Source organism: Garra rufa, chromosome 13 (assembly GCF_049309525.1).
Source record: "Garra rufa chromosome 13, GarRuf1.0, whole genome shotgun sequence".
Classification (NCBI taxonomy): domain Eukaryota; kingdom Metazoa; phylum Chordata; class Actinopteri; order Cypriniformes; family Cyprinidae; genus Garra; species Garra rufa.
The window spans coordinates 34,605,346-34,632,656 of NC_133373.1; the positions used below are offsets into that span (position 1 = coordinate 34,605,346).

Genomic DNA, 27,311 nt, shown 5'->3' on the forward strand with positions numbered 1-27,311 from the left:
TCACATCTAGAGAGACTTTTTGTTCTAAACATGAGGTTAATGGAGCAGACAGGTTATGTGTGGCAGAGCCCCAGCTACCCAGCGGAGGTCTATGCTAACTGTGACGGCTGGACCAGTTGAGTGTTTGTTAAGGTTTCAGGAGGTTTTCTCTGCTTTGTTGTTGCTAACTAGCCATTGGACAGGTATACATGGTCTGATAGTCCAAAAGAAATCCTCCATACACTCTTAAAATAAAGTCTCCAAAAGAAGGTTTTCGCATCAGTGCCATAGAAGAACCATTAATTGATTGGTTCACTGAAAGAACCTTTTAGCGTTCTTTCTTTATCATTATCCACAAAAAATCCATAATCCACTCTAAAGAGCTATGTTAAAAGTTATTAATGGAACCGTAGATGCCAATAAAGAACCTTTTATTTTTTAAGGGTGTACAGACACAGATACCATTGTCAGTGTTAGTATTGTAGCACTAAATTAATTTGGATGGGTCAAAATAAAATAAAATAAAATAAATGGCATAGTGGTTTAAATTTTATAAACTTATACAAATTAAAAAATAACATTTTAACATTGCAAAATCATATAAATCAGGGATTCAAGCTGTATTTAGACCTTTAGATTATGAAATTTTAGTAAGCGTTATTTAAAAAGCCTTTATTTTTACGGGTGTAGAGACACAAGTACCATTTATGTATGACTTAATTGGTTTGGACGGGTCTAAAATAAAATAAAATAAAAATGTAAACTTTTAAAAATTAAAAATAAAATTAAAAAAATTAATATTAATATTATTGTACAACTAAATAGATTTGGATGAGTCTAAAATAAAAAAATAAAATAAAATAAAAGTAATTTTAATTTTCTAAACTTTTAAAAATTAAAAATAACATTTTAATACTGCAAAATCATATGAATCAGGGATTCAAGATGCATTTAGATCTTTAGATTATGAAATTTTAGTAAGTCTTAATAAAATTGCAAAAAATAAAATAAAATAAAATAAAGATTTATGTTTTCTAAACTTTTAATAATTAAAAATAAAAAAAATCTGTGTAGAGACATGGATACCATTATCAATGTTATTATTGTACAACTAAATTGATTTGGATTGGTGTAAAATAAAAAATAAAAAAATAAAAAATAAAAGTGAAATAAAAATAACAACAAATTAAAAAATAACATTTTAACATTGCAAAATCATATAAATCAGGGATTCAAGCTATATTTAGACCTTTAGATTAGGAAATTTTAGTAAGCATTATATAAAATAGCCTTTATTTTTAGGGGTGTATGACTTAAATTGATTTGGACGGGTTTAAAATAAAATAAAATAAAATTGTAAACTTTTAAAAATTAAAAATAAATATTAAAAAATAAAAGTACCATTGTCAATGTTATTATTGTACAACTAAATAGTTAACAATGGTACTTTAATTTTTGTATTTTATTTATTTATTTTTTATTTATTTTAATTAATTTTTAATTTTTAAAAGTTAAATTAAATTATTAAACATTGGAAAGAAACTGAAAAAGGTAAAACCAAACTAAAAATGAAAGAAAACTAAAGAAACTTTAAAGGTGTAAAAACACGGATCCTTGCTGCTTCTGAAAGGTTTCCTGGAAAATTATTTTTTTCCTGCTTTTTAATGAAATCACTGGCAAAAGGGATATGAATCAGGAGATATGCAAGCCAGACTCAAACAACTTTGACATTAAAACAACTTTGAATCACGCACCATTATTTAATTAATCTGTCAGTTTGATTAATTTGCAGTTTATTTTCTTGTCTCCACACAAAATTACCCAGAAAGTGTATTTGCCACTGTCGTGACAGGCTGATTTAGTCTTTCAGACAATGTAACTCCAAGCTTAAATCCAATTTGCTTTAATACAAGACTCCCTTTTGTAAATGTGTCCCTGGAAAGGCCTGTGTTATAAAGAATGTGACTGAATCTTTCCTATAAACAAACCAGAAACATCCCGCCACTGAAGGACATCTGAGGTGGCAGTCCAAGGTCATATTTTCCAGTCCAGCCTTGGACAGGAGACGCCGCCTTTGCAGAATAACTTTTCTTTTGTGTCTGTCTGTACCGCAACAAGTGTGTTCGCTCTTTCGGAGGATGTGGTCTGTCAGCTGCTTTCAGACTCTTAAAATACTCGATTTCTGATCGCTCAGCCAAAACATACCACTGTCAATTAAATGAAAAATAAAATAAAATGGAATAAAATAAAATAAAATAAAATAAAATAAAATAAAATTAAATTAAATAAAATTAAATTAAATTAAAAATAAAATTAAATTCAATAAAAAATATTCATCGCTCAGCTACAACAACAAAATGTCAATGTTATTATTGCACTACTAAATTGATTTGGATGGATCTTATATGATGGGTCTAAAATGAAATAAAATGAAATGAAAAATAAAATAAATAAAATAAAGTAAAATAAAGTAAAACAAATAAATAAATAAAACAAAACAAAATTAAAGAAAATAAAAAAATAAAAAAAATAAAATGAAATAAAATTTCAGTTAGATTTAATGAAATGAATTAAATTAAAAAAATAAATTAAATTAAAAACATTCTAGTATAGTATTTACATTTTATGAATTTTTAATTTAAAAATGATTAAGATTAATAATAATAATTTAATGTTTCTTATTTCATTTTATTTTATTATCTCAATTTAATTTAGTTTTTGTTACAATTTTTTTACCGAAATAAAATACAATGAAATGAAATGGAAAATAAAATGAAATAAAAAGTATTCTGGTATAGTATTTTAATTTTATAAACTGTTTTAATAAAAAAAATATATAATTAATAATAGTAATTTAGTGTTTCTTGGTAAAACAAGGCAAAAAAAATAAAATATAATTAAAATTAAATTAAATAATTATAGTAAAAATACAATAAAATACAATGAAATTAAAATATTTTTTTTAAATAAAATAATTTTAAAAATATTCTAGTATAGTATTTACATTTTATAAACAGTTTTAATCATAATAATAATAATTTAATGTTTCTTAGTAAAACATTTCGTTTAGTTTGAGGATCATGATCAGTTTCTTTTTTTTCAATAGTTTCAAAGCCTGTTTTGTATCCTACTGTGGAAAATGTCTTAAACCGACACACCTAATATTAAATGCGCTTAAATACAGAAATGAATCGTGTCTAAAGCCATATAAACGACACAGTTAAATTATAATTGCGCTAGAAAATGCTGCCATCTAGTGGATGTAATGGCTATTACCCAGTGACATTAAAGTAAACAAAAGCAACGTACAGTCGTGGCCAAAAGTTTTGAGAATGGCACAAATATTAGTTTTCACAAAGTTTGCTGCTAAACTGCTTTTAGATCTTTGTTTCAGTTGTTTCTGTGATGTACTGAAATATAATTACAAGCACTTCATACGTTTCAAAGGCTTTTATCGACAATTACATGACATTTATGCAAAGAGTCAGTATTTGCAGTGTTGGCCCTTCTTTTTCAGGACCTCTGCAATTCGACTGGGCATGCTCTCAATCAACTTCTGGGCCAAATCCTGACTGATAGCAACCCATTCTTTCATAATCACTTCTTGGAGTTTGTCAGAATTAGTGGGTTTTTGTCCATCCGCCTCTTGAGGATTGACCACAAGTTTTAAGATCTGGGGAGTTTCCAGGCCATGGACCCAAAATTTCAACGTTTTGGTCCCCGAGCCACTTAGTTATCACTTTTGCCTTATGGCATCTATCCATCGTGCTGGAAAATGCATTGTTCTTCACCAAACTGTTGTTGGATTGCTGGAAGAAGTTGCTGTTGGAGGGTGTTTTGGTACCATTCTTTATTCATGGCTGTGTTTTTGGGCAAAATTGTGAGTGAGCCCACTCCCTTGGATGAGAAGCAACCCCACACATGAATGGTCTCAGGATGCTTTACTGTTGGCATGACACAGGACTCATGCCAACAGGATGGTAGCGCTCACCTTTTCTTCTCCGGACAAGCCTTTTTCCAGATGCCCCAAACAATCGGAAAGAGGCTTCATCGGAGAATATGACTTTGCCCCAGTCCTCAGCAGTCCATTCACCATACTTTTTGCAGAAGATCAATCTGTCCCTGATTTTTTTTTTGGAGAGAAGTGGCTTCTTTGCTGCCCTTCTTGACACCTGGCCATCTTCCTAAAGTCTTGGCCTCACTGTGCGTGCAGATGCGCTCACACCTGCCTGCTGCCATTCCTGAGCAAGCTCTGCACTGGTGGCACTCCGATCCCGCAACTGAATCCTCTTTAGGAGACGATCCTGGCGCTTGCTGGATTTTCTTGGATGCCCTGAAGCCTTCTTAACAATGCAGTGGAAAGTTTTTTTCGGGATTAAGTTAATTTTCATGGCAAAGAAGGACTATGCAATTCATCTGATCACTCTTCGTAACATTCTGGAGTGTATGCAAATTGCTATTATAAAAACTTAAGCAGCAACTTTTCCCATTTCCAATATTTATGTAATTCTCAAAACTTTTGGCCACGTCTGTATTTCTCCTCAGATTGAATGGAAGAGATCGCCAAGTTGACTTTGAGTAACAATATTTTACAACTGATAGCTTAAACAAATCAATATTCACAATATTATGTAGTTCAATAATGTTCAGTAATGTAATGCTAGCTCCATCCAGATGCCACTATTGTTTTCATATGGAGCAAAGAATTTTAGAGAAAATATTGCTCAGAGAAAAGTATTATATGCTTAAAAATGTATAACAACAGATGTGAACTGAGAAAATCAAAGATTTATTTTGTTTAAGACAACAAAAAAGGAAAAAAGCATAGGCATTTGTCATTCAATGGTATATCACTCCAAAAAGGTATATCATTTACAAGCACAAATACCCTGACGGTCTTAGTGTACACATCCATTAACATATCTCCACATCTGTAATTCATCCAAAAACATCACTGTTTAAAATACAGAATCAGCAGAGATCAAATTCTTCTGGATTAATTGAGCAATCTAATCTATCTTGTCATTTTATTTTTTTTACATATTTTACATATTGCATTTGTATTTCCAAAGAAATAAGCCAACTGCTCTAGAACTTGTGCTTTATCGGCACATGTACTGTTTCTTACTGATGGCTCATTTCTGATGTCTAGTGCAGTATGAAGTCCTTTCCTTTGACAAAGATATCGTGGGGTAAGATGTTGGCTCTTCTAAATCGCAAGTTCAGTCCTGCACTTTACATGAAGTCATCTGAATCATAGCCATCCTGCAAAGAAAATGATCACATGAAGTCATAACAGAATTTGTCAATGCTCAGCAGGATATTAAGTTAAGGATGTATTACCTCATTTGTGGTCATGTTGTCACTCTTCATGAGTGATGTATAATTCCTGCAGTAAAGTAGATACAAGTAAGTACACAAAATGGATGTCTTTACTAGAGGTCGACCGATATTGGTTTTTACCGATACCGATAGCTAGGTTGGACCACACTGGCCGATACCGATTAATTAACCGATAGTTTTTGAAAATGGATATTGAAGGGCAACTAAAATAGTGCTCTACGATTTAAAAAAATAAATACTAAACCATACTTTGTAAATGAATAAAAATATTAATATTAATTATAAATTGATCATTAAAGTTATTTCATAGTTCATTAATGTTAACAAAATGAACTTCGAAATTTAACAATATATCAGTAAATGTTGAAATTAACACTTCAACAAGGAACAACACTTCTATTCTACAGCTTTCATCAATCTTAGTTGATGTTACAAATGGGCTCATTGTAAAGGGGTGGGAATCTTTAAATTTTAACATTTTTTTATTATATAAGCAGGCTACTTTTTAAAACAATTACTTATTTAAAATTAGTGTTCTTTAAGTGTCGGCAAGTTTACAGAAATAGTTATTGTTTTTTTCTTTTTCGTTTGATTATTACTGATGAGATCAGACAGTGGCTGCTTTAACAGGCTGCATTCAAACGAATGCAGATCTATTTCGATGTATCAGATATTTTGTCCTGCTCTGAAAACATAACTGACTGTGTGTACATCAGTTTCGTATAAAAGTATTTGAAAATCCAAGTGCATTTAACCGCATCTGCAATCAAGCTTTTTAGGACGAACAAACACAAAGAGCAATTGAAAGTCTGTCAGTGCATCTACTGCATTACAAACGGCAGAAATGAAGGCACATGTAAAGTCAAAAACTGCGATTGATAGCTCACACGGTCAAACAATACACACTTATTAGCTCACTGTGGAAATTCTGTGCAATGAAGCCAGCCGCGTTTCTGGCGCGCACGCGTGCCATATGCGGGAAAAACACACGCTCATTGAAGAGAGGATTGAGGTGCGTCTGAGAATCTATTTTTCACCCACCCTTAATGAAACCGAACAAAAGTGCAGCGCTGTGTTGCGCGGACAACTTGCAGGTATCACACACACACAGGACGCGTTGTATAGTTCAAGCATAAATCTAAAACAGTTTATTTAATCACCAAACGGGCAAATGTTTACTTCAAGAATGATCAAAAAGCGGCAAAGGTTAGTTTAAACATGAAACGGAAAGAGAAAGTGCGATCTATATTGCAGCCATTTCAGAAACAATTTCTTTTCTGTTTTACATTTATGTTTAAATATGATTTGTTTTTGTTTTGTTTCAGTTTAATATGTTAATTACGAAAGAAGTTTGTGTAATTTGTAAATGTCATAAAGGACGTGGTATGAATTGGACGGCAATACGCCAAGAGAATTGGAGAGGGTCAGACACAATTTTTGACCACTTCGTACGTTTTTATTTGTGGAAAATCCCTTCTTTAACGAATTTCGTTTTGTATTATTTTTATCTTAATTTTTAATAGATATTTTTGTTGATCAGTTATTAAAATCAAATAGGAACAGGAAAATGGCATTGTGAAATAAAGTGCGTAACAAGATGCAAACTCACCATGCTTCAACGGCCTGAAGAAAAGGCTAAAACATAAATTATAGCTCTATATTAAGCATACAGACTTAATTAGAGCTACAGAAATACAAATAGTTTGCTTAAATGCACAATACTTAATTTTCCAGCCCAGGGTCAAGTCTTTATGAACGATGTAGGACAGATGTGTAATGTAAAACTAAGGCGCGCTGTGACTGATTTTGTCGGCTGAATGAACACAGTTTGCTTTCTCATGTCTTTAAATCTGCAACTTTGCTGGCTAAAAATATGAACAGCTGGATATAAATCAATACAAATATATGGTAACAATCCTGGCATTAAACATTGGTCTGGGGCTTAACCTCTCATACTCTATGACAGCAGAGCGTGAGCCGCTTCAGCAAAGAATGCAACCCGGAAAAACCATCGGCAAGGATTTTTGCCGATAACCGATAGTTCGGCCAATCAACTATCGGTGCCGATTAATCGGCAAAACCGATACATCGGTCGACCTCTAGTCTTTACCTGTAAATAATACATCGCAAGGACTGATACAGGTTATTTTTATTGTATTGATCATTTATGTACACTAACACTACCAGTCAACAGTTTTTGAACAGTAAGATATTTAATGTTTTTTTTGCTTTTAATGCTTTTCTGCTCATTTAGCCTGCATTTATTTGATCTAAACAGCAAAAGCAGTAATATTGTGAAATATTCTTACTATTTAAAATAACTGATTTCTATTTGAATATATTTTAAAATGTAATTTATTTCTGTGATCAAGACTGTGATCATTCTAATATGCTGATTTGCTGTTCAAGAAACATTTATTATTATTATCATCAATATTTAAAACAGTTGAGTACTTTTTTTTCAGGATTCTTTGGTGAATTAAAAGATCCAAAGATCAGCTTTTATCTAAAATAAAAAGTTTTAAAAAAAAAATTTGAGAAAGAAATTATAGAAATTAATACGTTTATTTAATTTCTAGGATTCTTTAAATTGATCAAAAGTGATAAGACATTTCTAATTACAAAAAGATTTCTATTTCAGATAAATACGGATCTTCTGAACTTTCTATTCATCAAACTGAAACCTTTTTTCAACAAAATAATAATAATAAATGTTTTTGAGCAGCAAATCAGAATATTAGCATGATTTCTGAAAGATCATGTGACTGGAGTAATGCTGCTAAAAATTCAGCTTTGAAATCACAGGAATAAATTACATTTTACAATATATTCAAATAGAAATGAGGTATTTTAAATAGTAAAAATATTTACAATTTTTAAACATTTAAAATCTTTAGACTGGTAATGTGTAATTATATTTAGGTCCATTTATATTTATATATAATTGTTTGTGTTGATGTTATAATATGCATAATATAGCACCTTAATTCTTCCATCTCTTTTTTCTTCTTCATTTCGTCCTTCTCCTTTTTCTTCTGCTCTTGTATTTCAGCCTTCTTCTCGTTTCTTTCCTCCCTGTCCCGGGACTCCTTCTCAGCGGCAAGATCAGGATAGCGCTCCTCTTTTGTTTTCTCTAGTCTGTTGACAATTTCATTGATTTTCTTTTCTACTGCCACAATTTTCACCTGTTGACAATGTATAGAAAATTAATACAGATACAGAACTTGTGGTTATTTAGAAGATTTTAAATGCAATAATAATACCTGAGCACAGTAGAATCATACAGATTTTGTTCAGACAGACAAAAAATCTGAATTTTTTATAGTCATATTTGACTCAGATTAGTTTGCTTTTGTAGTTTCAATTGCATAAATACAAACTAGATGCTGTGTATCTCACTTCATACCTCCTTCTGCCGATGGAAGCCTATCTGGCCGACATCCATGTCTGCTGTTTTTTTCAGATTGCCCCATGGTGTGTAGACAACGTTAATGTTGTTCATTTTGCAACCTGTAAATAAAAATACGGTTGAGAAAATCCCTTAAAGAAGTAGTTCACTTTCAGAACAAAAATCTACAGATAATGTACTCACCACCTTGTCATCCAAGATGTCTTTCTTTCTTCAGTCGTAAAGAAATGATGTTTTTTGAGGAAAACATTTCAGGAATTCTCTCCATATAGTGGACTTCTATGGTGCCCCCGAGTTTGAACTTCCAAAATGCAATTTAAATGCAGCTTCATAGGGCTCTAAATGATCCCAGCCGAGGAAGAAGGGTCTTATCTAGTGAAATGATCGGTTATGGTCTAAAAACATTTACAACTTATATACTTTTTAATCTCAAACGCTCATCTCGCCAAGCTCTGCGTGAACTCTGTGTATTCCAGTTCAAGACAGTAAGGGTATGTCGAAAAACTCCCATCTCATTTTCTCCTTCAACTTCAAGATCATCCTACATCGCTGCAGAAGTAACGACCCAGTGTTTACAAAGTGAACATGCAAATAAGATCAAACAACCTTTACAAAAAAGGTCAAACAGCGATGTAGGGCGATTTTGAATTTGGAGGAGAAAATGAGATGGGAGTTTTTCCACATACCCTAACTGTCATGAACCAGAATACACAGAGTACAGACAGAGCTAGACAAGACGAGCATTTGAGGTTAAAAAGTATATAAATTGTATTTTTTTTCAGAAAATAACAGATTGTTTTGCTAGATAAGACCCTTCATTCCTCGGCTGTGATCGTTTAGAGCCCTTTAAACCTACATTTTGGAAGTTCAAACTCGGGGGCACCATAGAGGTCCATTATATGGAGAGAAATCCTGAAATGTTTTCCTCAAAAAACATCATTTCCTTACGACTGAAGAAAGAAATACATTAACATCTTGGATGACAAGAGGGTCAGTACATTATCTGTAAATGTTTCCTTTAAATAGCACTGTTAACGACAAGTTTTGATGTTTCTCGTAAAGAAATAGTACCTTGAATGCTGTTGTTTTTGACCAGCTGGACACAGTCAACCAGGACTTCCTTAGGTATATCTTCTATTGTTGTACCCTTCAATTAGTGAACATGACAAAAATCATAAATATTACAAACAAAACTAGGTTCAAATATGATTCAATTAGCAAAATACCTTTGGCATTCTTAGATATACATGGGCAGATGAAAGCTTGTCCACATGGAACCTAAAACACAAGAAACATTTAGTTCACCTCTGAGCAAAACTAGGAAATAGTCATTCATTTGTGCTGGTTGTTCTCACCAAACATCTTCAGGCCATCCATGTTTTATAAGATCTTCATCTGTTGAAAAACAAAAACAGTTATTAATGCTATGACACGCACAGGATGAGTGTTGAAAAATATTATTTAAAAAGAATTCATCAGTACTTACTTTCATATTTATCTTTGCCCATGTAGATGGTGTAAGGCGGTGTGACAACTGTAAAAGGAAAGATGTAACGTTATTGCAACTTTTAAAAAGCACTGTTCACTCTTTTTATACTTGCTAATATGTGAAGACACACCGAACCTTCAACAACATAATTTTCCAATATCAAGTTACCGTATATTGCAGTATTTGCCTCTTTCGTTTTGTTATATATTGTATATTTATAAGCATTATAATGGTTTCGTAGTTAAACTATGTTGACAACAAACACGCTGTTTTGCCTGGGCACAGACAGCGCTCAATTCACTACTCACCGGCGCTTGTAAAGTAAAACACCATCTTTTGACGTAAAGACGCAACCTTTGAAAGGTCTCACTATATGTATTCAACAAAACAACGAGCACATCAGAGGTAAATAATCTATATCAGAGACACATGTCATGTGTACAATCCATTCCGACCACAACTGGAACACGCAGCGCTGCAATGAAGCGATTCCTGATTCGAGAATGAATCGTTCATTTGAATCGGATCTCGGTTGAACGAGTCAACGATTCATTCACAGTACTGAACAATTCGGATTTGAATATATTTTAAAATGTAATTTATTCCTGTGGTTTTAAAGCTGAATTTTTAACAGGATTACTCCAGTCATGTGATCCTTCAGAAATCATTCTAATATTCTGATTTGATACTTAAACATTATTATTGTTATGTTGAAAACAGCTAGTAGAATTTTTTTCAGGTTCTTTGATGAATAGAAAGTTAAGAAGAGCAGCATTTATCTGAAATAGAAATCCTTTGTGACATTATAAATGTCTTTATCATCACTCTTTTGATCAATTTAAAGCATTTTTGCTAAATAAAATTATTCATTTAATTTATTAAAAATATATACTGGCTCCAAGCAAATGTAACAAAAGCTTTTTATTTCAGATAAATGCTGATCTTTTGATTTTTTTCTATTCATAAAAGAATCCTGAATAGCATTTTACTGTTTTAGATATTGATAATAAAAAAAAAAATTCTTGAACAGCAAGCATATAGAATGATTTCTGACGGAATGATTTCTGAAGACTGGAGTAATGACGCTGAAAATTCAGCTTTGATCACAGGAATAAATTACATTTTAAAATATATTCAAATAGAAAGCAGTTATTTTAAATAGTAAAATACTTTGGGTCAAATAAATGCTTGGTGAGCAGAAGAGAATTCTTTAAAAAAAATTAAAAATCTTACTATTCAATTTTTTACTGCTAGTGTACGATCGTTGATTTTAATAAATACATTTAAAAAAATACTTTTTTAAGTATATGCTAATGATTAATTATTTAGATTCTAAATTACTTTTACTTGACTGCGACAATCCGAATTGCAGCACTCAGGTTTTGATCCGTTTCTTTGAAACAAGCGGTTCATAGGAACCGATTCGCAGAGATGATTCGCAACCGGACGTTGTCATACACAGTCGCTGTTTCCGTTTCCGTGTGCGCCACAATTGACTTTGGCGCGTTGTTCAAAACAGACCGCGGGTGAAGGGGAGAGATTTGCCGCGATTATTTTGCTGAGGTGTTTTCACACAAAGTCTAAAACAGAATCGGATTTATTTGTCCTGGTAAGTGAACTACTACGTATATTTACAGTGTCACTATTTGAACGATGGCTGTGATAACTGCGGCATCCTGAATGTATTTTTTAACGAGATGTTACTTGTTGTCAACTAATTGGCGCCTAGAAAACAGCTGAGGTAAAAACGAATGAAATGTACTTAACATATATGTACTATATTCTTTACACTAAGAATACACTAAGAACTTTCCGTTATCATAGCAATAAACCTGAGACGAAAACACACAGTTTGATTCTTTTGAATCTCTCAGTTTAAAGTCAGCGTATTCTCACTGACTTAAATGAAGAGTGTTGTTTATTAAATATGATTTAATTAATAGAAGCAAAAGTATATAACAGAAATATCAGATGTTTCAGAAATGCAAACTGAGGCCTGCTATAAAAATGTTAAATTTCACGCCTTGATCTGATTTCCTGTCTTTTCGTTTCAGGTGATTTGAAGATGTTGTCCCGAAAAAGAAAACATGGCTCTCCTGATGCTGAAAGGTATGTGATGTGATTTAGTTAGATATTAGATCTTGAACACTACCTGTCAAAAGATTTTTAATGTTTTTAAAGAGTTCTCTTCTGCTCACCAAGCTTGCATTTTTTGATCCAAAATACAGTAAAAGCAGCAATATTGTGAAATATTTTTACAATTTAAAATAACTGCTTTTTTATTTTAATATATTTTAAAATGTAATTTCAGTGATCAAAGCTAAATTTTCAGCATCATTACTACAGTGTTCAGTGTTACATGATCCTTCAGAAATCATATTATATAATATCTAATACTATCAATATTTAAAATAGTTAAGTAGGTTTTTTTTTCAGGAGACTTTGATGAATAGAAAGTTCTAAAGATCAGCGTTTATCTGAAATCAAAAGCTTTTATAAGATTATACATTATACTATTTAAAAGCTTGGAGTCATAATTTTTTTACTCTGTCAGATAAATGCTGTTCTTTTGAACTTTCTATTCATCAGAATAACCTGAAAAAAATCTACTCAGCTGTTTTCAACATAATAATAATAGTAAATGTTTTTTAACAGCAAATCAGAGTATTATAATGATTTCTGAGGGATCATGTGATTGGATTAATGATGCAAAAAATTCAGCTTTGAAATATCAGGAATAAATTACATTTTAAGTTATATTCAAATAGAAAACAGTCCATTTAAGTGGTAAAAAATATTTCATAATTTTACTGTTTTTGCTGTACTTTGAATCAAATAAATGCAATCTTAATGAGCAGAAGAGACTTCTTTAAAAACCATTAAAAATCTTACTGTTCAAAAACTTTTGACAGGTAGTGTACTTTGCTCTTATGACACAGATTGTGAAACATTTCTTTGTTTCTTTTGAACCCGCCACAGTAACCCATCTAAGAAACAAATAACAAGACTGAGAAACTCTCCAAGAAGGGCAACTCGACAAAAAGAGAACATTCCCATCTCACTAGCATCACCTCAAAAGATTCTCAGTACACCAAAGAAGATGCAGAGGACATCTTCACTAGAATCTCCTCCGAAGCGAATCTCGCCACGCAAACCCGTATTGGGAGCGGGGTCCTTCTACAGCAAGCAGAAACCTCTTTATCTCACACCTCTAGAAAGGAAGCTCCTAAAGGAAACCAAGTCACCACCATCAGTCCCTAGCAGAGAAGAACCATCACGTTTTCCTTTGACTACTGGGAATTCTGTTAAGAAACCAGTGAGGAAGGTTCAAAAGAAAACCACTGCTGCAAATCCACAGTCTAACCTAAAAGGCTACTTCACTGCTAAGCCCAAAGAAAAAAATCCCTCTGAGACACAAACAGATCAGTCGTTGAGAACCACAACGCCCCTGATTTCATTTAGCAGTATGAAATCCAAGAGTAAACCCAAGCTGGTTGTGGGAGCAGCTTTCTTCGGGACTGGAAAAAAGCCAACGTCGATGTTTAAAAAGTCTGCACAGAATACAAAGCCTAAACAGCCCTCTTCCTATGAGAAACCCAACTCTCAGAAACCTGTGAAGGAGAAGGAAGTGCCGACAGCGCCAGGAGAACGTTCCCCAGTCCGCCGTGCCATCTTCGTAAAAAAACAGCCGAAAGCAGACAACACAACTAAAGTGAGCAATGATGTTAGTGAGAGCAGCGAGTCAATGCAAGTGATGTTGAGCCCCAAACAGATGTCCCCTCATGTCCTGGCAGATCTGCATGGTATTACCAAAGAGTTAAAGGTGGTTTTGAGGAGATCTGTTAGTCCTAGCGGGTCCACCGAAGATGGTAGCCAGGTAAGATTGACCTCTTGAGTCATATGTTAATTACTTTAAATATAATGCTCTCTTAGAATCTTTCTCAAACTGAAAATGCTTTCCAGGACTCACCCGCAAAAACAGATTCAGTGTTTGACGTGAGTGACATACCACCAGCAGATCACAACAGCTCTCTTGATGAAGGTAAATAAAATCCACAAATTTCCTATAAATCCCCTATGTAAAAAATTGACATTTTAAAAATAATCATGTGTTATATATCATTATCTTATGTATTAGGTTTATTTTATGAATCAAAATAATTTTCTTATTTCACCAGTTATTAAATGTGATTATATAAATTCAGCTTTGACGTGAAATTATTTGATATTGTGGCATTATTATGGTTTTGGGTCGTAATATGTTAAATTTTTGTAATCATATGTATACACAAACACACAAACATATATACTGCTGTTTAAAAGTTTGGGATCAGTAAGATTTTTAAGGTTTTTTTTTAGAGGTCGACCGATGTATCGGTTTTGCCGATTAATCGGCACCGATAGTTGATTGGCCGAACTATCGGTTATCGGCAAAAATCCTTGCCGATGGTTTTTCCGGGTTGCATTCTTTGCTGAAGCGGCTCACGCTCTGCTGTCATAGAGTATGAGAGGTTAAGCCCCAGACCAATGTTTAATGCCAGGATTGTTACCATATATTTGTATTGATTTATATCCAGCTGTTCATATTTTTAGCCAGCAAAGTTGCAGATTTAAAGACATGAGAAAGCAAACTGTGTTCATTCAGCCGACAAAATCAGTCACAGCGCGCCTTAGTTTTACATTACACATCTGTCCTACATCGTTCATAAAGACTTGACCCTGGGCTGGAAAATTAAGTATTGTGCATTTAAGCAAACTATTTGTATTTCTGTAGCTCTAATTAAGTCTGTATGCTTAATATAGAGCTATAATTTATGTTTTAGCCTTTTCTTCAGGCCGTTGAAGCATGGTGAGTTTGCATCTTGTTACGCACTTTATTTCACAATGCCATTTTCCTGTTCCTATTTGATTTTAATAACTGATCAACAAAAATATCTATTAAAAATTAAGATAAAAATAATACAAAACGAAATTCGTTAAAGAAGGGATTTTCCACAAATAAAAACGTACGAAGTGGTCAAAAATTGTGTCTGACCCTCTCCAATTCTCTTGGCGTATTGCCGTCCAATTCATACCACGTCCTTTATGACATTTACAAATTACACAAACTTCTTTCGTAATTAACATATTAAACTGAAACAAAACAAAAACAAATCATATTTAAACATAAATGTAAAACAGAAAAGAAATTGTTTCTGAAATGGCTGCAATATAGATCGCACTTTCTCTTTCCGTTTCATGTTTAAACTAACCTTTGCCGCTTTTTGATCATTCTTGAAGTAAACATTTGCCCGTTTGGTGATTAAATAAACTGTTTTAGATTTATGCTTGAACTATACAACGCGTCCTGTGTGTGTGTGATACCTGCAAGTTGTCCGCGCAACACAGCGCTGCACTTTTGTTCGGTTTCATTAAGGGTGGGTGAAAAATAGATTCTCAGACGCACCTCAATCCTCTCTTCAATGAGCGTGTGTTTTTCCCGCATATGGCACGCGTGCGCGCCAGAAACGCGGCTGGCTTCATTGCACAGAATTTCCACAGTGAGCTAATAAGTGTGTATTGTTTGACCGTGTGAGCTATCAATCGCAGTTTTTGACTTTACATGTGCCTTCATTTCTGCCGTTTGTAATGCAGTAGATGCACTGACAGACTTTCAATTGCTCTTTGTGTTTGTTCGTCCTAAAAAGCTTGATTGCAGATGCGGTTAAATGCACTTGGATTTTCAAATACTTTTATACGAAACTGATGTACACACAGTCAGTTATGTTTTCAGAGCAGGACAAAATATCTGATACATCGAAATAGATCTGCATTCGTTTGAATGCAGCCTGTTAAAGCAGCCACTGTCTGATCTCATCAGTAATAATCAAACGAAAAAGAAAAAAACAATAACTATTTCTGTAAACTTGCCGACACTTAAAGAACACTAATTTTAAATAAGTAATTGTTTTAAAAAGTAGCCTGCTTATATAATAAAAAAATGTTAAAATTTAAAGATTCCCACCCCTTTACAATGAGCCCATTTGTAACATCAACTAAGATTGATGAAAGCTGTAGAATAGAAGTGTTGTTCCTTGTTGAAGTGTTAATTTCAACATTTACTGATATATTGTTAAATTTCGAAGTTCATTTTGTTAACATTAATGAACTATGAAATAACTTTAATGATCAATTTATAATTAATATTAATATTTTTATTCATTTACAAAGTATGGTTTAGTATTTATTTTTTTAAATCGTAGAGCACTATTTTAGTTGCCCTTCAATATCCATTTTCAAAAACTATCGGTTAATTAATCGGTATCGGCCAGTGTGGTCCAACCTAGCTATCGGTATCGGTAAAAACCAATATCGGTCGACCTCTATTTTTTTTTTTTGTTAAGAAGCCTTTTCCACTCATCAAGGCTGCTTTTATCTGATTTAAAATATAAGAAAAATATTGTGTGCAATAGTATTGCAATATAATGAAATACAATTGCAAAAATAGTGGTTTTCTATTTTAATATACTTTAAAATAGAATTTATTCCTGTGATGCAAAGCTGAATTTTCAGCATCATTACTCCAGTCTTCAGTGTCACATGATCCATCAGAAATAATTTAATATGCTGATTTATGCTGGAAATGGTTGTGCTGATTAATATTTTTGGAACCTGTGATACTTTCTCAGGATTCTTTGATGAACACATTTTTACAGAACAGGGTTTATTTAAAATATGCATCTTTTGTAACAATATACACTACTATAGTTGGGGACACTTTCCAGCGATATCGTATACTATTTGAACTGAACTCACGATGATATCACTGAATTCATTGATGAACTGCCTTTAACTGAAAATTGATTATCTACAATAATGCGTTACTTACACACTATTGTTCTGTTTAAATACTGTGCAGTTGCTTTGACACAATCTGTATTGTTAAAAGCGCTATATAAATAAAGGTGACTTGACTTGACTTGACTGCTTTTTAAAGTTTAGGGTCAGTAAATTTTCTTTCTTTTTTAAAAAGAAATTAATACTTTTATTCAGTAAAGGATGTGCTAAAACTTATGAAGTTATAGTAATCACTTGCATTGATAGAAAATATTTCTATTTTAAATAAATGCTTAAGAGAATTTAAAAGAATCCTGAAAGTATCACAGGTTCCAAAAAAAAAAAAAATAAGCAGCACAACTGGTTCCAACATTCACAATAAAAGTAATAAATCAGCAAATTAGAATGATTTCTGAGGGATCGTGTGATACTGAAGACTGGAGTAATAACTAATGAAAAGTCAGCTTTGCGTCACAAAAATAAATATTTGATATATATTAAAATAAAATTCTTTTAAATTGCAATAATATTTTATGAAATTGTTCTGTGTTTTTTAATCAACATAAGAACATAATAAACTTCTTTAAACAACAACAATAATCTTACTGATTCCAAAGTGCAACAATTGTATTATTTTTAAAGATGTTTTTTTATTGCTCTCTTTTCAGAAGAGTCATCTCTCTATCCCATCTTTGGCAGTAAGAGGTAAGACAATCCAATACTGAAAAAAGTCATGTTTACAGTAAAAGCAAGTAATACAGTTTCAAAAGCATAGCTGCATAAAGCTAGAGTGACTTAACCCTGTGTGTGCCACCCAGGTTATTCTGTATTTCAACGTTAAAGTCAACGTTAACTTCAATGAATGTGTCTTGTTTAATCTTCATCAGTTGTTCTCATCTTTGTATTAGATCTCAGAAAAAAGGGGTTTTGTCACCACCGCTGAACACCAGCACTCCTTCTGCGTTGAATGGTACTCCTGCTCTTAAGGCCAAAGAGAGGTCTGCCTTGAGACGAGAGATGAAGAAGCAGACAGATAACCAGCTCATCATTGTGAGTAGAAAGTCAAACTGTTGGAGAGAAATAAAATGGTAGTTCCTATTATTTTTTTTTATTTTTATTTTTTAAATTTATATATAAATACACCTCTTGTTAACGTGTCTGGTATTTAGGATGCTGGTCAGAAGCAGTTTGGCGCCACCACATGCGGGTCCTGTGGGATGCTGTACAGTACAGATAGTCCTGAGGACAACTTCCAGCACACGCAGTTCCATCAACGCTTCTTGGACACCATTAAGTTTGTGGTGAGCTGTCATGAAGTTTTTTTTCAATGCAGCTGTGCCGGTCTGCTAAAAAAGTTGCTATTTCTCACAAATTTGTTTGTTTTTAGGGCTGGAAAAAAGAAAGAGTTGTGGCAGAGTTCTGGGATGGAAAAATTATCCTTGTTCTTCCTGATGATCCAAAGTATGCTACAAAAAAGGTATGCTGCCAGTGATTGATTGTTGTTTAAATATATACACTGTCCAGAATAAAACAGTGTTTTCCATCCTGCTCTGATTTGTTTCAGGCAGAGGACGTGAGACGAATCGCAGACAGTGAATTGGGCTTTCAGCAGATCACCCTCAGCAGTCCGAGCTCAGCAAAAACCTACCTGTTTATTAACAGCGACAGGATGGTGGTGGGATGTCTGGTGGCTGAAAATATTAGACAGGTAAGTGTTTAACCAAAAAAACAAAATCTGACATTTGACTTCAATTGAATATCATTGTCATTCTGAGCTAAAAAATACAGTTGACAGGATTTCTGCTGTCTTAAAGTTATAGTTCACCCCAAAATAAAAATGGTCATTAATTAAAAATCAACCTCATGTCATTACAAACCCATAAGACATTTGTTCATCTTCAGAACACAAATTTAGGTTTATTTTTGGTGACATCTGAGAGCTTTCTGACTCTGAATAGACAGCAACACAACTACATTTAAGGCCCAGAAAGGTTAAAATGGTTTATGTGACATCAGTGGTTCAAGTGTAATTTTTATTCACCAATTTCTTCTCTTCCATGTCAGTGTCAGTCTTTAAGTTGTAAATGTACCTTAAGAAACTTAAAATTTAAACTGGAAAACAAAATGACAAAATCCTTTGAACATCAATGAACATCACTTTTTTGCTGTCCTTACTTGGCCTTAAAAATCTAACATTTTCCTTCATAAAACCTGCAGAAACTCTAGACTGATCTTGCAAAACTGTTATCATACTCAATGTCATCTAGGCTTTCCGGGTGCTGGAGCAGCAAGAGAAACCCAAAGACATGAACAAGGAGGATTTCATGGAGCACCACAGAGCCTGGTGCTGCTCTACCATGCCGGAAAAAGCCATCTGCGGTGTCAGTCGAATCTGGGTTTTCAGTCTGATGAGAAGAAAGAGCATCGCCACTCGCCTTCTCGACACTGTCAGGTACCAAACATTTTCACTGCATTGAAGGATTAGTTCACTTCCAGAATAAAATCTCATGACAATTTACTCCCCCCAATGTGATCCAAGATGTTCATGTCTTTGTCTTCAGTCACAAAGAAATTAAGGTTTTTGAGGAAAACATTCCAGGATTTTTTTCCATATAGTGGACTTCAATGGGTGGAAAAACCAAATTGCAGTTTCAGTGCAACTTCAAAGGGCTCTACACGATCCCAGCTAAGGAATAAGTGTATAATCTAGTGACATGAGTGTCATTTTCTACAATAAAGAAAAATATATATACTTTTTAACCACAAATGCTTAACTTGCACCAGCCTGACCTCACGCATTTTAATGATGTTGGTAAGTTCACGTATGACATGGGTGGAAGTACCGACCCAGTGTTTACAAAGCAAACGTTTGAGAAGAAAATGAGTTTTTCACCGAACCCTACCTTTTAGAACCTAAGTGCATAGACGAAAAACTAACCATGTGTGACTTTTTTGCAAACATGATTATATAATGCATGAAGTCACGTGCAAGACTAGCATTTGTGGTTAATTTTTTTTTTTTTTTAAATGACCGATCGTCTCGCTAAATAAGATCCTTTTTCAAGCTGCATTGAATTTGCAGCACCATTGAAGTCCACTATATGGAGAATGTTTTTCTCAAAAACCTTAATTTTTTTTTGACTGAAGAAAGATAGGAACATCTTGGATCACATCGGGGTAAGTAGATTATCAGGAAATTTTCATTCGAAGTGAACTACTCATTTATTAACACAAAATAAATTATAGTGAAAGTTTGCATAAATTAGTTTGTGTATGTAAAACTATTGTTTCTTACTGATTCAGGACTACTTTCATGTACGGAAGCCACCTGACCAAAGAGGAAATCGCCTTCTCTGACCCAACACCAGAAGGAAAGCTGTTTGCTACAAAGTACTGCGAGACACCAACATTTCTGGTGTACAACTTCATCAGTTAAAGGAAAAACATTTCCTGTAGGTTTTAGTATGACTGCATTTGTTAATGCTTTTAAGTTTTTAATAGATAAAAAAATTGTTAGATGTTCAAATGATGTTCAGTCGAATATGATAAATATCTCGTACAGTGTTCCAGATTGTTCTGGAGAAAATCCATGTTTTAATGTTGCGTAGAGATTGAAGGGTTGTCTTTGACGCACAGTACATGAATTCATATTTAAGGCACAGTTTACATTGGCACAAATGTGAGTTCTGTTAACTGTAAACTAGCATGGCCCAATGTTTCCTGGTTGAAAAATTAGACTGTTGTAATTGCTTGAAGTTGGTGTAAAATGAACAAAAGCTTTCGATTTAACTATGCTTTGCTATTGACTTTGTACATAATTTTTAAATAAATGTACTTATGAATCAATCTGTGTGGGTTTCATTCATTCATCCAAAAATAATTTTGGACTTTGTGTTTGCTATTGCATTTCTAATTTAAAATATATATTTTGAAGATTATGTATGGAAGGGGCGTCTATGGCATCAAAAAAATTAAAAACATCTAGGTTATAATATTTGTCACACAATGTTGTCAATGTTTGATTTGTTTTGCTTATGGGCATGGGCTGTTTACATTTCCATGTGAAATATACATGGAATAGATCCACATACATAAAGTAGAATCCATGTTTAAAAGATCATTCCTAATGCTGTTGCTCACATTATAATCTACGGTCAGATGTATTTTGTCAATGGGATCTCTGCAGATGAGTTAAAAATATATTTTTAAAACATATTTGTGACCCTGGACCACAAAACCAGTCCTAAGTAGCACAGGTATTTAGCAATAGCCAGCAATGCTTTGTATGGATCAAAATGATCGACTTTTATTTCATGCCAAAAATCATATATATCAAAGATATTTTGTAAATTTCCTACCGTAAATATTAGGGCTGTACCTCGATTAAAATTTAATCTAATCTTATCTAATTAATTACATGATGTGTCGATTAATCGTTAAATAAATTTGACTGAAAATACCCACAAAAGATTATTTAAAGCTATTTTTGAGTTAAAGGTTGTATCAGCGATTTCTAGCCTAAAACATAAGTGTCAATTTCAGCTTACCTTTCTTCAGGATCCGCTCGCTGCCTGCCCCATAAATTGTCTGTGAAAAAACCGCGTCTCTCTGGTCAGCCTAGGGTCCGAGATATGCCAAAAAAAACAATCGGTACTACCAACCTTTCCACACAAAAACAAACAGTGTTCCAACCAATCAGCGTCAGGGATTTGGTGTTGTGGACTTTCGCTCCGCCTCCCTCACATCCCTGCACCAGTAGGAAAGTCCACAACACCAAACCCCTGACGCTGATTGGTTGGAACACTGTTTGGTTATCTGTGGTGTGTTGATAGCGCCGATTGTTTTTTTTGGCATATCTCGGACCCTAGGCTGACCAGAGAGACGCGGTTTTTTCACAGACAATTTATGGGGCAGGCAGCGAGCGGATCGTGATGAAAGGTAAGCTGAAATCGACACTTTATGTTTTAGGCTAGAAATCGCTGATACAACCTTTAAATTAGAAAGTATCAAGTAGACATTACAAATTGTAGCTTTAGAAAGAAATATTTGGATTCAACAAAAACTGTATTATACATGAACATTTAGGATGCAACGGCATAACATAAACTATGGAACATAAAAGAAGATCATTTGAGATACTGCTTAGTATTTTTTTATTCGTATAATGAAAGTCATTGGTAACCAAAACAGCTTTGTTTCCAACAATCTTTAAAATACTATTTTTTATATTGACATGGCATGAGGGTGAGTAAATGACAGAATTAAAATTTTTGGACTATCCCTTTAATGTTTTTATTATTAGTAGTAGTAGTAGTATTTTAATAAAATGCTACTCTAAATAAGAAACTAAATCTGCCAGCAGGTGGCAGTAAATGTCTTTATGAGACATTCACTTATTTAATTCGTTCAAACGGCTGATTCATTCAGGAATGGCTCTCCTTATGAATGGGCCTTTGAAACATTAAGGCGATTAAGAAATTAAACAGCGCTGTGTTGCTCTGAGAAATGCAACAATTCTGCTATGGCTTCAAAGGTAATATGTTCTCTGCAAAATTAAGCAAAAATGCATAATATAGTGTTTAAAATATAACACAATATCAACTTTTTATTTAAAATCACATTTAAGCTTGTGATAGATCGGGACAAAATCTGCTCTTGCTGCCCTTGTGTGATACCTGATAAATATAAATATGACAAAACACATACAGGGGAATTTTTTGCACCAATATCTTGAATTTTAGGGCACAACTGCATTTATGCAACTGTATGAAATAAAAGATGATGTACAGGTCTGGGAGTGGGGCCAGTGCGTTAAAATATTTTTAATTGTTATTTTTCATAACTAATTAAATTAACGCGTTAAACTGGCAACCCTAGTTTATCAAAACTTAATTTTTGATTATTAATATGCATTGCTAAGAACTTTATTTGGACAACATTAAAGGCAATTTTCTCAATACTAAAAATATTTTTTTGCACAAGATTCCAGATATTCAAATAGTTGTTTCTTATCCTCACAAACCATACATCAGTGGAAAGCTTATGTATCTTTATGTGACTGGTTTTGTGGTCCTGGATCACATATAACTACAGTCACTTAGCATGTGTATGATTTTATACACAAAGACCATGGTTCAAATAGACATTTTAATTCAAATTGCACTGCAACAACTACAGTATTTAGAATATGTCTGAAAGTCAATAGAGTACAAAAGAACATATAGAACACATGACTAAATCTTTGACAGAAAAATATTTACAATGTGACAAAAACAGCTCACAAAGTAAAATTATAGACAGAACAGTAACCATATGCAACAGTGCATTTAACACAATGACAGGAATTTAATAGTGAACATTTAATCAATTACAATGACCTCACTGCTTTTGTCACAAAGCTGGGTGTTTGATTCCAGCACCTGAACAATGTGAGCTGCAGAGGGTCTTTTATGAGGGTCTTCCTCTGTACAAAGACAGAAGAGCTCAACCATCCTCTGATAAGACCCTCCGAGAGTGGCTGCGTCCAAAGCAGGCCGAGTTCCGAGTCTCTCGTAGTACGCATCCTCATCAAAATCATCCTCATCAAAGGAGTTATCTAAGAAAAAAGAAAACCGCAACAATCATGAAAATGACCAAAAACATTCACCTTTTTCTACCCGTAAGAGTGGGTGCAATTTATGGGTGTGGCTTCTGGTCTCATCCGCAGCCAGCTATTTTTAGCTGTATAAAACAGCTTGTTTTGTTGCTTGATATTGCAAATTTATGCGTCTTACCACATTGTTTTAATGCATTCTTAATTATGAGCACACTGGTCTGTAGAGCAAACAGTTTTATCATTCACTGCATGTTGTTATCTTATTATTTCCTATAGTGGATAATGAACTGGAAGTCTCACCCATAGGCTTACTTTGGCATTGAGGAAAAAGGTGGATAAACTAAGAATAATATTATAGTAACTTTACCATCATCATCAACATCCCCCTCAGTGTCCAGCATCTCCAGGTGAGGAACAGAAAGTGTCATCATCTCCCATAGAGTGAGTCCATATGCAAAGATATCAGCTTTGTCGGTGATAATTCCATCCTCCAAAGCTTCCTTAGGTTTCCACGGCTCTGTCCCAATGTAGTGGGCCTTTGGATTGCTCACTGAAGAAAAGATAGACTTGAAATAATACTATAACCCTATTAGGCCTACTGTACCATATTTGATACGCAAATTTCTAATGACTTGATTATCAACATAATCAAAACTCACAACACTAATAAATAGGGCTAGCTTTTGACACAAATGTCATAATTTGATTTGATTCTGATTCACAAGCTTGCAATTCTATTCAGTTTCTGATTCAATGTTGATTATTTTGGCAAATTTTATCAAGGAAAAAAAAAATCTCTCAAATAATGCTGTAAAATATACAAAAGAGAGTCGAAAGGTAGGCCCTACTACATTACTGATTTGTATACAAATGCATTTTATAATAATAAAGTTACAATAACAATTATATTTCTACTCCAATTCATTTTTTGAAGTATAAACATTTAAATAGTGGCTTATTATTTAAACAAATTAAACACTGAAGAACAGTAAAAAAAAAAGTTATATTGTACATATATTTAGCAAAATACTCCTCTCTAGAGTTTTTCTAGTTCACTAACAAGTTTATGGTCACAGAGAATGTTTTTACTAAGGTAAATGTGTAATTACGTGACAGTTTACAATCTGATACATATATTGATGTCTTTGCATGGTTGAAACACTGAATGAGCGATTACATGAAACAGGATACAGATTTCGAGAAAAAGAGAAGTTGTACTCTTTTTTTTTTTTTAACATACACTTTCAGTCAAAGTTTTTGAACAAATTTTATTAAACTTTTTTTTAAAAAGGTTTGCTCACCAAGCCTGCATTTATTTGATCCGAAGTACAGCAAAAACAGTAACAATTTGAAATATTATTTAAAATAACTGCTTTTTATTTAAATATATTATAAATTGTAATTTATTCCTGTGATTTCAAAGCTGAATTTTTACATCATTATTACTCACATTTCTGAAAGACCATGTGACTCACATGGTCTTTCAGAAATCATTCTAATATTTAGATTTTCTGCTAAAAAAAACATTTATTATTATTATTACGTTGAAAACAGCTAAGTAGAATTTTAAAGTTTATTGGATGAATAGAAAGTTCAAAAGAACAGCATTAATCTGAAATAGAAATCTTTTGTAACAATTTTAAATGTTTTTATCATCACTTTAGATCAATTTAAAGCATCCTTGGTAAATAAAAGTATTGATTTCTATCATTTCTTTCCCAGAAAAATAAAGAATCCTAAAAAATCAACCGTTTTAAATATTGATAATAATATGATTTTTAGAGAATCATGTGACACTGAAGACCAGATTAACTTATGCTGAAAATATTGCTTTGATCACAGAAATAATTTACATTTTAAAATATATTTAAATAAACTTTTGACTGGTATTGTATATATATATAAAAAAATAAATAAATGAAGATATATGATCAAAGTAAATATTAATATGATATATTATAAAATATGATCTTTTTTAATACCCTGCATGTTTTCATCCAGTAGCAGTGACACACCAACATCACAGATCTTGATGCTTTCAAAGTCGCCCTTGATGACAACATTGCATGATTTCATGTCTCCATGCAAAAGCCTTTTCTCATTGTGCAGGTACTAAAGAAAAAAAGACAAAACAGTGTAGAAGCCTGAGATTATAACAACAAAAACAACACTTAAAGATAGGAAAAAGCAGTAAGAGTACATTTACGTCTGATGTTACAACCACACCTGTAAACCACGTGCGACATGAAGAGCCACTTTTTCAATAGTGGCCACTGGAAAGGCCTGTTGACCTTGCTCTCTTCTTCTCTCAATTAGATCATTAAGAGACTGCTCTCCACCATACTCCATGGCTAAACACTTAGAGCCGTCCTTAGATGTGGTGAAAGCTCTGAAGCCTTAAAAACAGGAAAAAAAATGATAAAAAATAATTTCTTATTCTCTTAAGATTTACCGTTACATTATGAATTTAATTTTAAACCATATTTACCAACAATATTGGGGTGGTGCAGGTCTTTTAAGATCTTTGCCTCCTCACAGAGACGCTTCTGATAAACAGCCATTTGACTTTTTGCACACTTGCTGTTGATCTTCTTAATGGCCCATGGTGAATGAGTCTGCTTGCCCATCCTGATATAAACAGTGGCACAGATGTTTCATCTTTTTCATTACACTATCATGGAGGAGACAAACAGTACCAACAAGCATCACATCTATAACGTTACCTGTTCATGAGATAGACATTGACTCCAGTCCCACAGCCGAGCTTCTTCATGAAGGGAGAGGCAGGAATGGTGACTGGGGTTCCACCTGCACTGGCTGATAACAATACATTTAAGTTACTTTTATTTAATACATTAAACACACATTTTAATTAAGATGGGATGTTAAGCCATCTTGATGATGAGAAAGACAATGCAACGTCTAACTATTCATAGTATCAGACGTTTAAAAATACATTTTACGTTACCTGGACTTTTCACTTTTGTAGGCTTGCAAGGCGTTTTAAAGGCACTGGGTGATTCTTTGTTGGCCTCCATTTCTCTGAAGTAAAGAATAAAAGACCGTCTTGTTTTTGTTTACATTATCACAGTCCGTAAGACAAAACAACAAACATTACAAACAGTTTAATCGCGTTATACACAACCGAATAAGCAAAATATCAAACGTCAATTTATAATGCGTAATATAACTTACATACAGATAAAATAAACTAGCTCACTTTGGAGCTGTTGAAATCCGCGGTCGTATTTGAAATTCACCGGTTAGTTTGACGTCAAACGTACGTAAAGCTACAGTGTCCGTAGAGGGACAAAACTGACTGCGTACGTTTTTTTCTTTTCCTTTTATTCAGTTCATTCTAATTTTTAGTGTTGCACAGCATTTGTTAATCATCTTGAAAAACTGCTATAACATATTTAATACTAAATAGATACATTAAAATAACAAACAATTTCGTTATAATAACATCTAGTTTCGCTAGATATTATTTGCTGTTACCAGGGTTATTATTATTAATTAAAACTTAATTGAAATATATTTGTTAAAATAAAAGTGAAGTAAAATATACAAATTAGATTAAAACTAATAAAATGAAATAAGTTTAAGCTGAAGCACTAAATAAAACAGCAATAAATTAAACCTAAATAGTAATAAATAAATAAATGACCTTAATGAAAATT

General features: G+C 33.1%; 3 protein-coding genes across 4 annotated transcripts; 1 reads left to right on the forward strand and 2 right to left on the reverse strand.

Annotated features, from left to right (window-relative positions):
• Positions 1-4,747: 4,747 nt before the first annotated feature.
• ccdc25 (coiled-coil domain containing 25) lies at positions 4,748-10,693 on the reverse strand. The gene is made up of 9 exons (XM_073816860.1): positions 10,529-10,693; positions 10,218-10,265; positions 10,087-10,126; positions 9,958-10,009; positions 9,803-9,878; positions 8,729-8,832; positions 8,305-8,507; positions 5,323-5,368; positions 4,748-5,244 (listed from the first exon to the last, which is right to left on the reverse strand). Exons 1-9 carry the CDS (start codon positions 10,551-10,553, stop codon positions 5,215-5,217), a joined length of 624 nt encoding a protein of 207 aa, XP_073672961.1. The 5' UTR covers positions 10,554-10,693; the 3' UTR covers positions 4,748-5,214.
• A 1,023-nt stretch (positions 10,694-11,716) lies between these two features.
• esco2 (establishment of sister chromatid cohesion N-acetyltransferase 2) lies at positions 11,717-20,882 on the forward strand. Its single transcript, XM_073816867.1, has 11 exons — positions 11,717-11,829; positions 12,275-12,329; positions 13,200-14,097; positions 14,184-14,262; positions 17,705-17,741; positions 17,945-18,086; positions 18,206-18,337; positions 18,424-18,513; positions 18,601-18,744; positions 19,304-19,488; positions 20,340-20,882. Exons 2-11 carry the CDS (start codon positions 12,286-12,288, stop codon positions 20,470-20,472), a joined length of 1,884 nt encoding a protein of 627 aa, XP_073672968.1. The 5' UTR covers positions 11,717-11,829; positions 12,275-12,285; the 3' UTR covers positions 20,473-20,882.
• Positions 20,883-23,233: 2,351 nt separating this feature from the next.
• pbk (PDZ binding kinase) lies at positions 23,234-26,899 on the reverse strand. 2 transcript variants are annotated; one of them, XM_073817046.1, is made up of 8 exons: positions 26,831-26,899; positions 26,600-26,673; positions 26,355-26,448; positions 26,120-26,259; positions 25,858-26,027; positions 25,614-25,743; positions 23,999-24,181; positions 23,234-23,631 (listed from the first exon to the last, which is right to left on the reverse strand). In XM_073817046.1, the coding sequence occupies exons 2-8, from the start codon at positions 26,667-26,669 to the stop codon at positions 23,396-23,398; spliced, it is 1,023 nt and encodes a 340-aa protein (XP_073673147.1). In that variant the 5' UTR covers positions 26,670-26,673; positions 26,831-26,899; the 3' UTR covers positions 23,234-23,395. The 2 variants fall into 2 exon arrangements, with proteins under 2 accessions (XP_073673147.1, XP_073673146.1); XM_073817045.1 differs by having other exon boundaries at positions 26,827-26,879.
• Between the last annotated feature and the right edge of the window lie 412 nt (positions 26,900-27,311).

What these genes read in the sequence shown, in the direction of transcription:
- ccdc25 (XM_073816860.1), bottom strand. Translation starts at nt 10,553, where the DNA reads ATGGTGTTTTACTTTACAAGCGCCG. An exon ending in GTTTTACTTTACAAGCGCCG is followed by an intron (nt 10,266 to 10,528) that starts GTGAGTAGTGAA and finishes TTCCTTTTACAG; the next exon opens with TTGTCACACCGCCTTACACC. An exon ending in CAAAAACAACAGCATTCAAG is followed by an intron (nt 8,833 to 9,802) that starts GTACTATTTCTT and finishes TTTTATTTACAG; the next exon opens with GTTGCAAAATGAACAACATT.
- esco2 (XM_073816867.1), top strand. Translation starts at nt 12,286, where the DNA reads ATGTTGTCCCGAAAAAGAAAACATGGCTCTCCTGATGCTGAAAG. An exon ending in CAGATAACCAGCTCATCATT is followed by an intron (nt 18,087 to 18,205) that starts GTGAGTAGAAAG and finishes TCTGGTATTTAG; the next exon opens with GATGCTGGTCAGAAGCAGTT. An exon ending in CAAAGTATGCTACAAAAAAG is followed by an intron (nt 18,514 to 18,600) that starts GTATGCTGCCAG and finishes GATTTGTTTCAG; the next exon opens with GCAGAGGACGTGAGACGAAT.
- pbk (XM_073817046.1), bottom strand. Translation starts at nt 26,669, where the DNA reads ATGGAGGCCAACAAAGAATCACCCAGTGCCTTTAAAACGCCTTGCAAG. An exon ending in GCACCACCCCAATATTGTTG is followed by an intron (nt 26,028 to 26,119) that starts GTAAATATGGTT and finishes CCTGTTTTTAAG; the next exon opens with GCTTCAGAGCTTTCACCACA. An exon ending in ATGTCGCACGTGGTTTACAG is followed by an intron (nt 25,744 to 25,857) that starts GTGTGGTTGTAA and finishes TTTTTTCTTTAG; the next exon opens with TACCTGCACAATGAGAAAAG.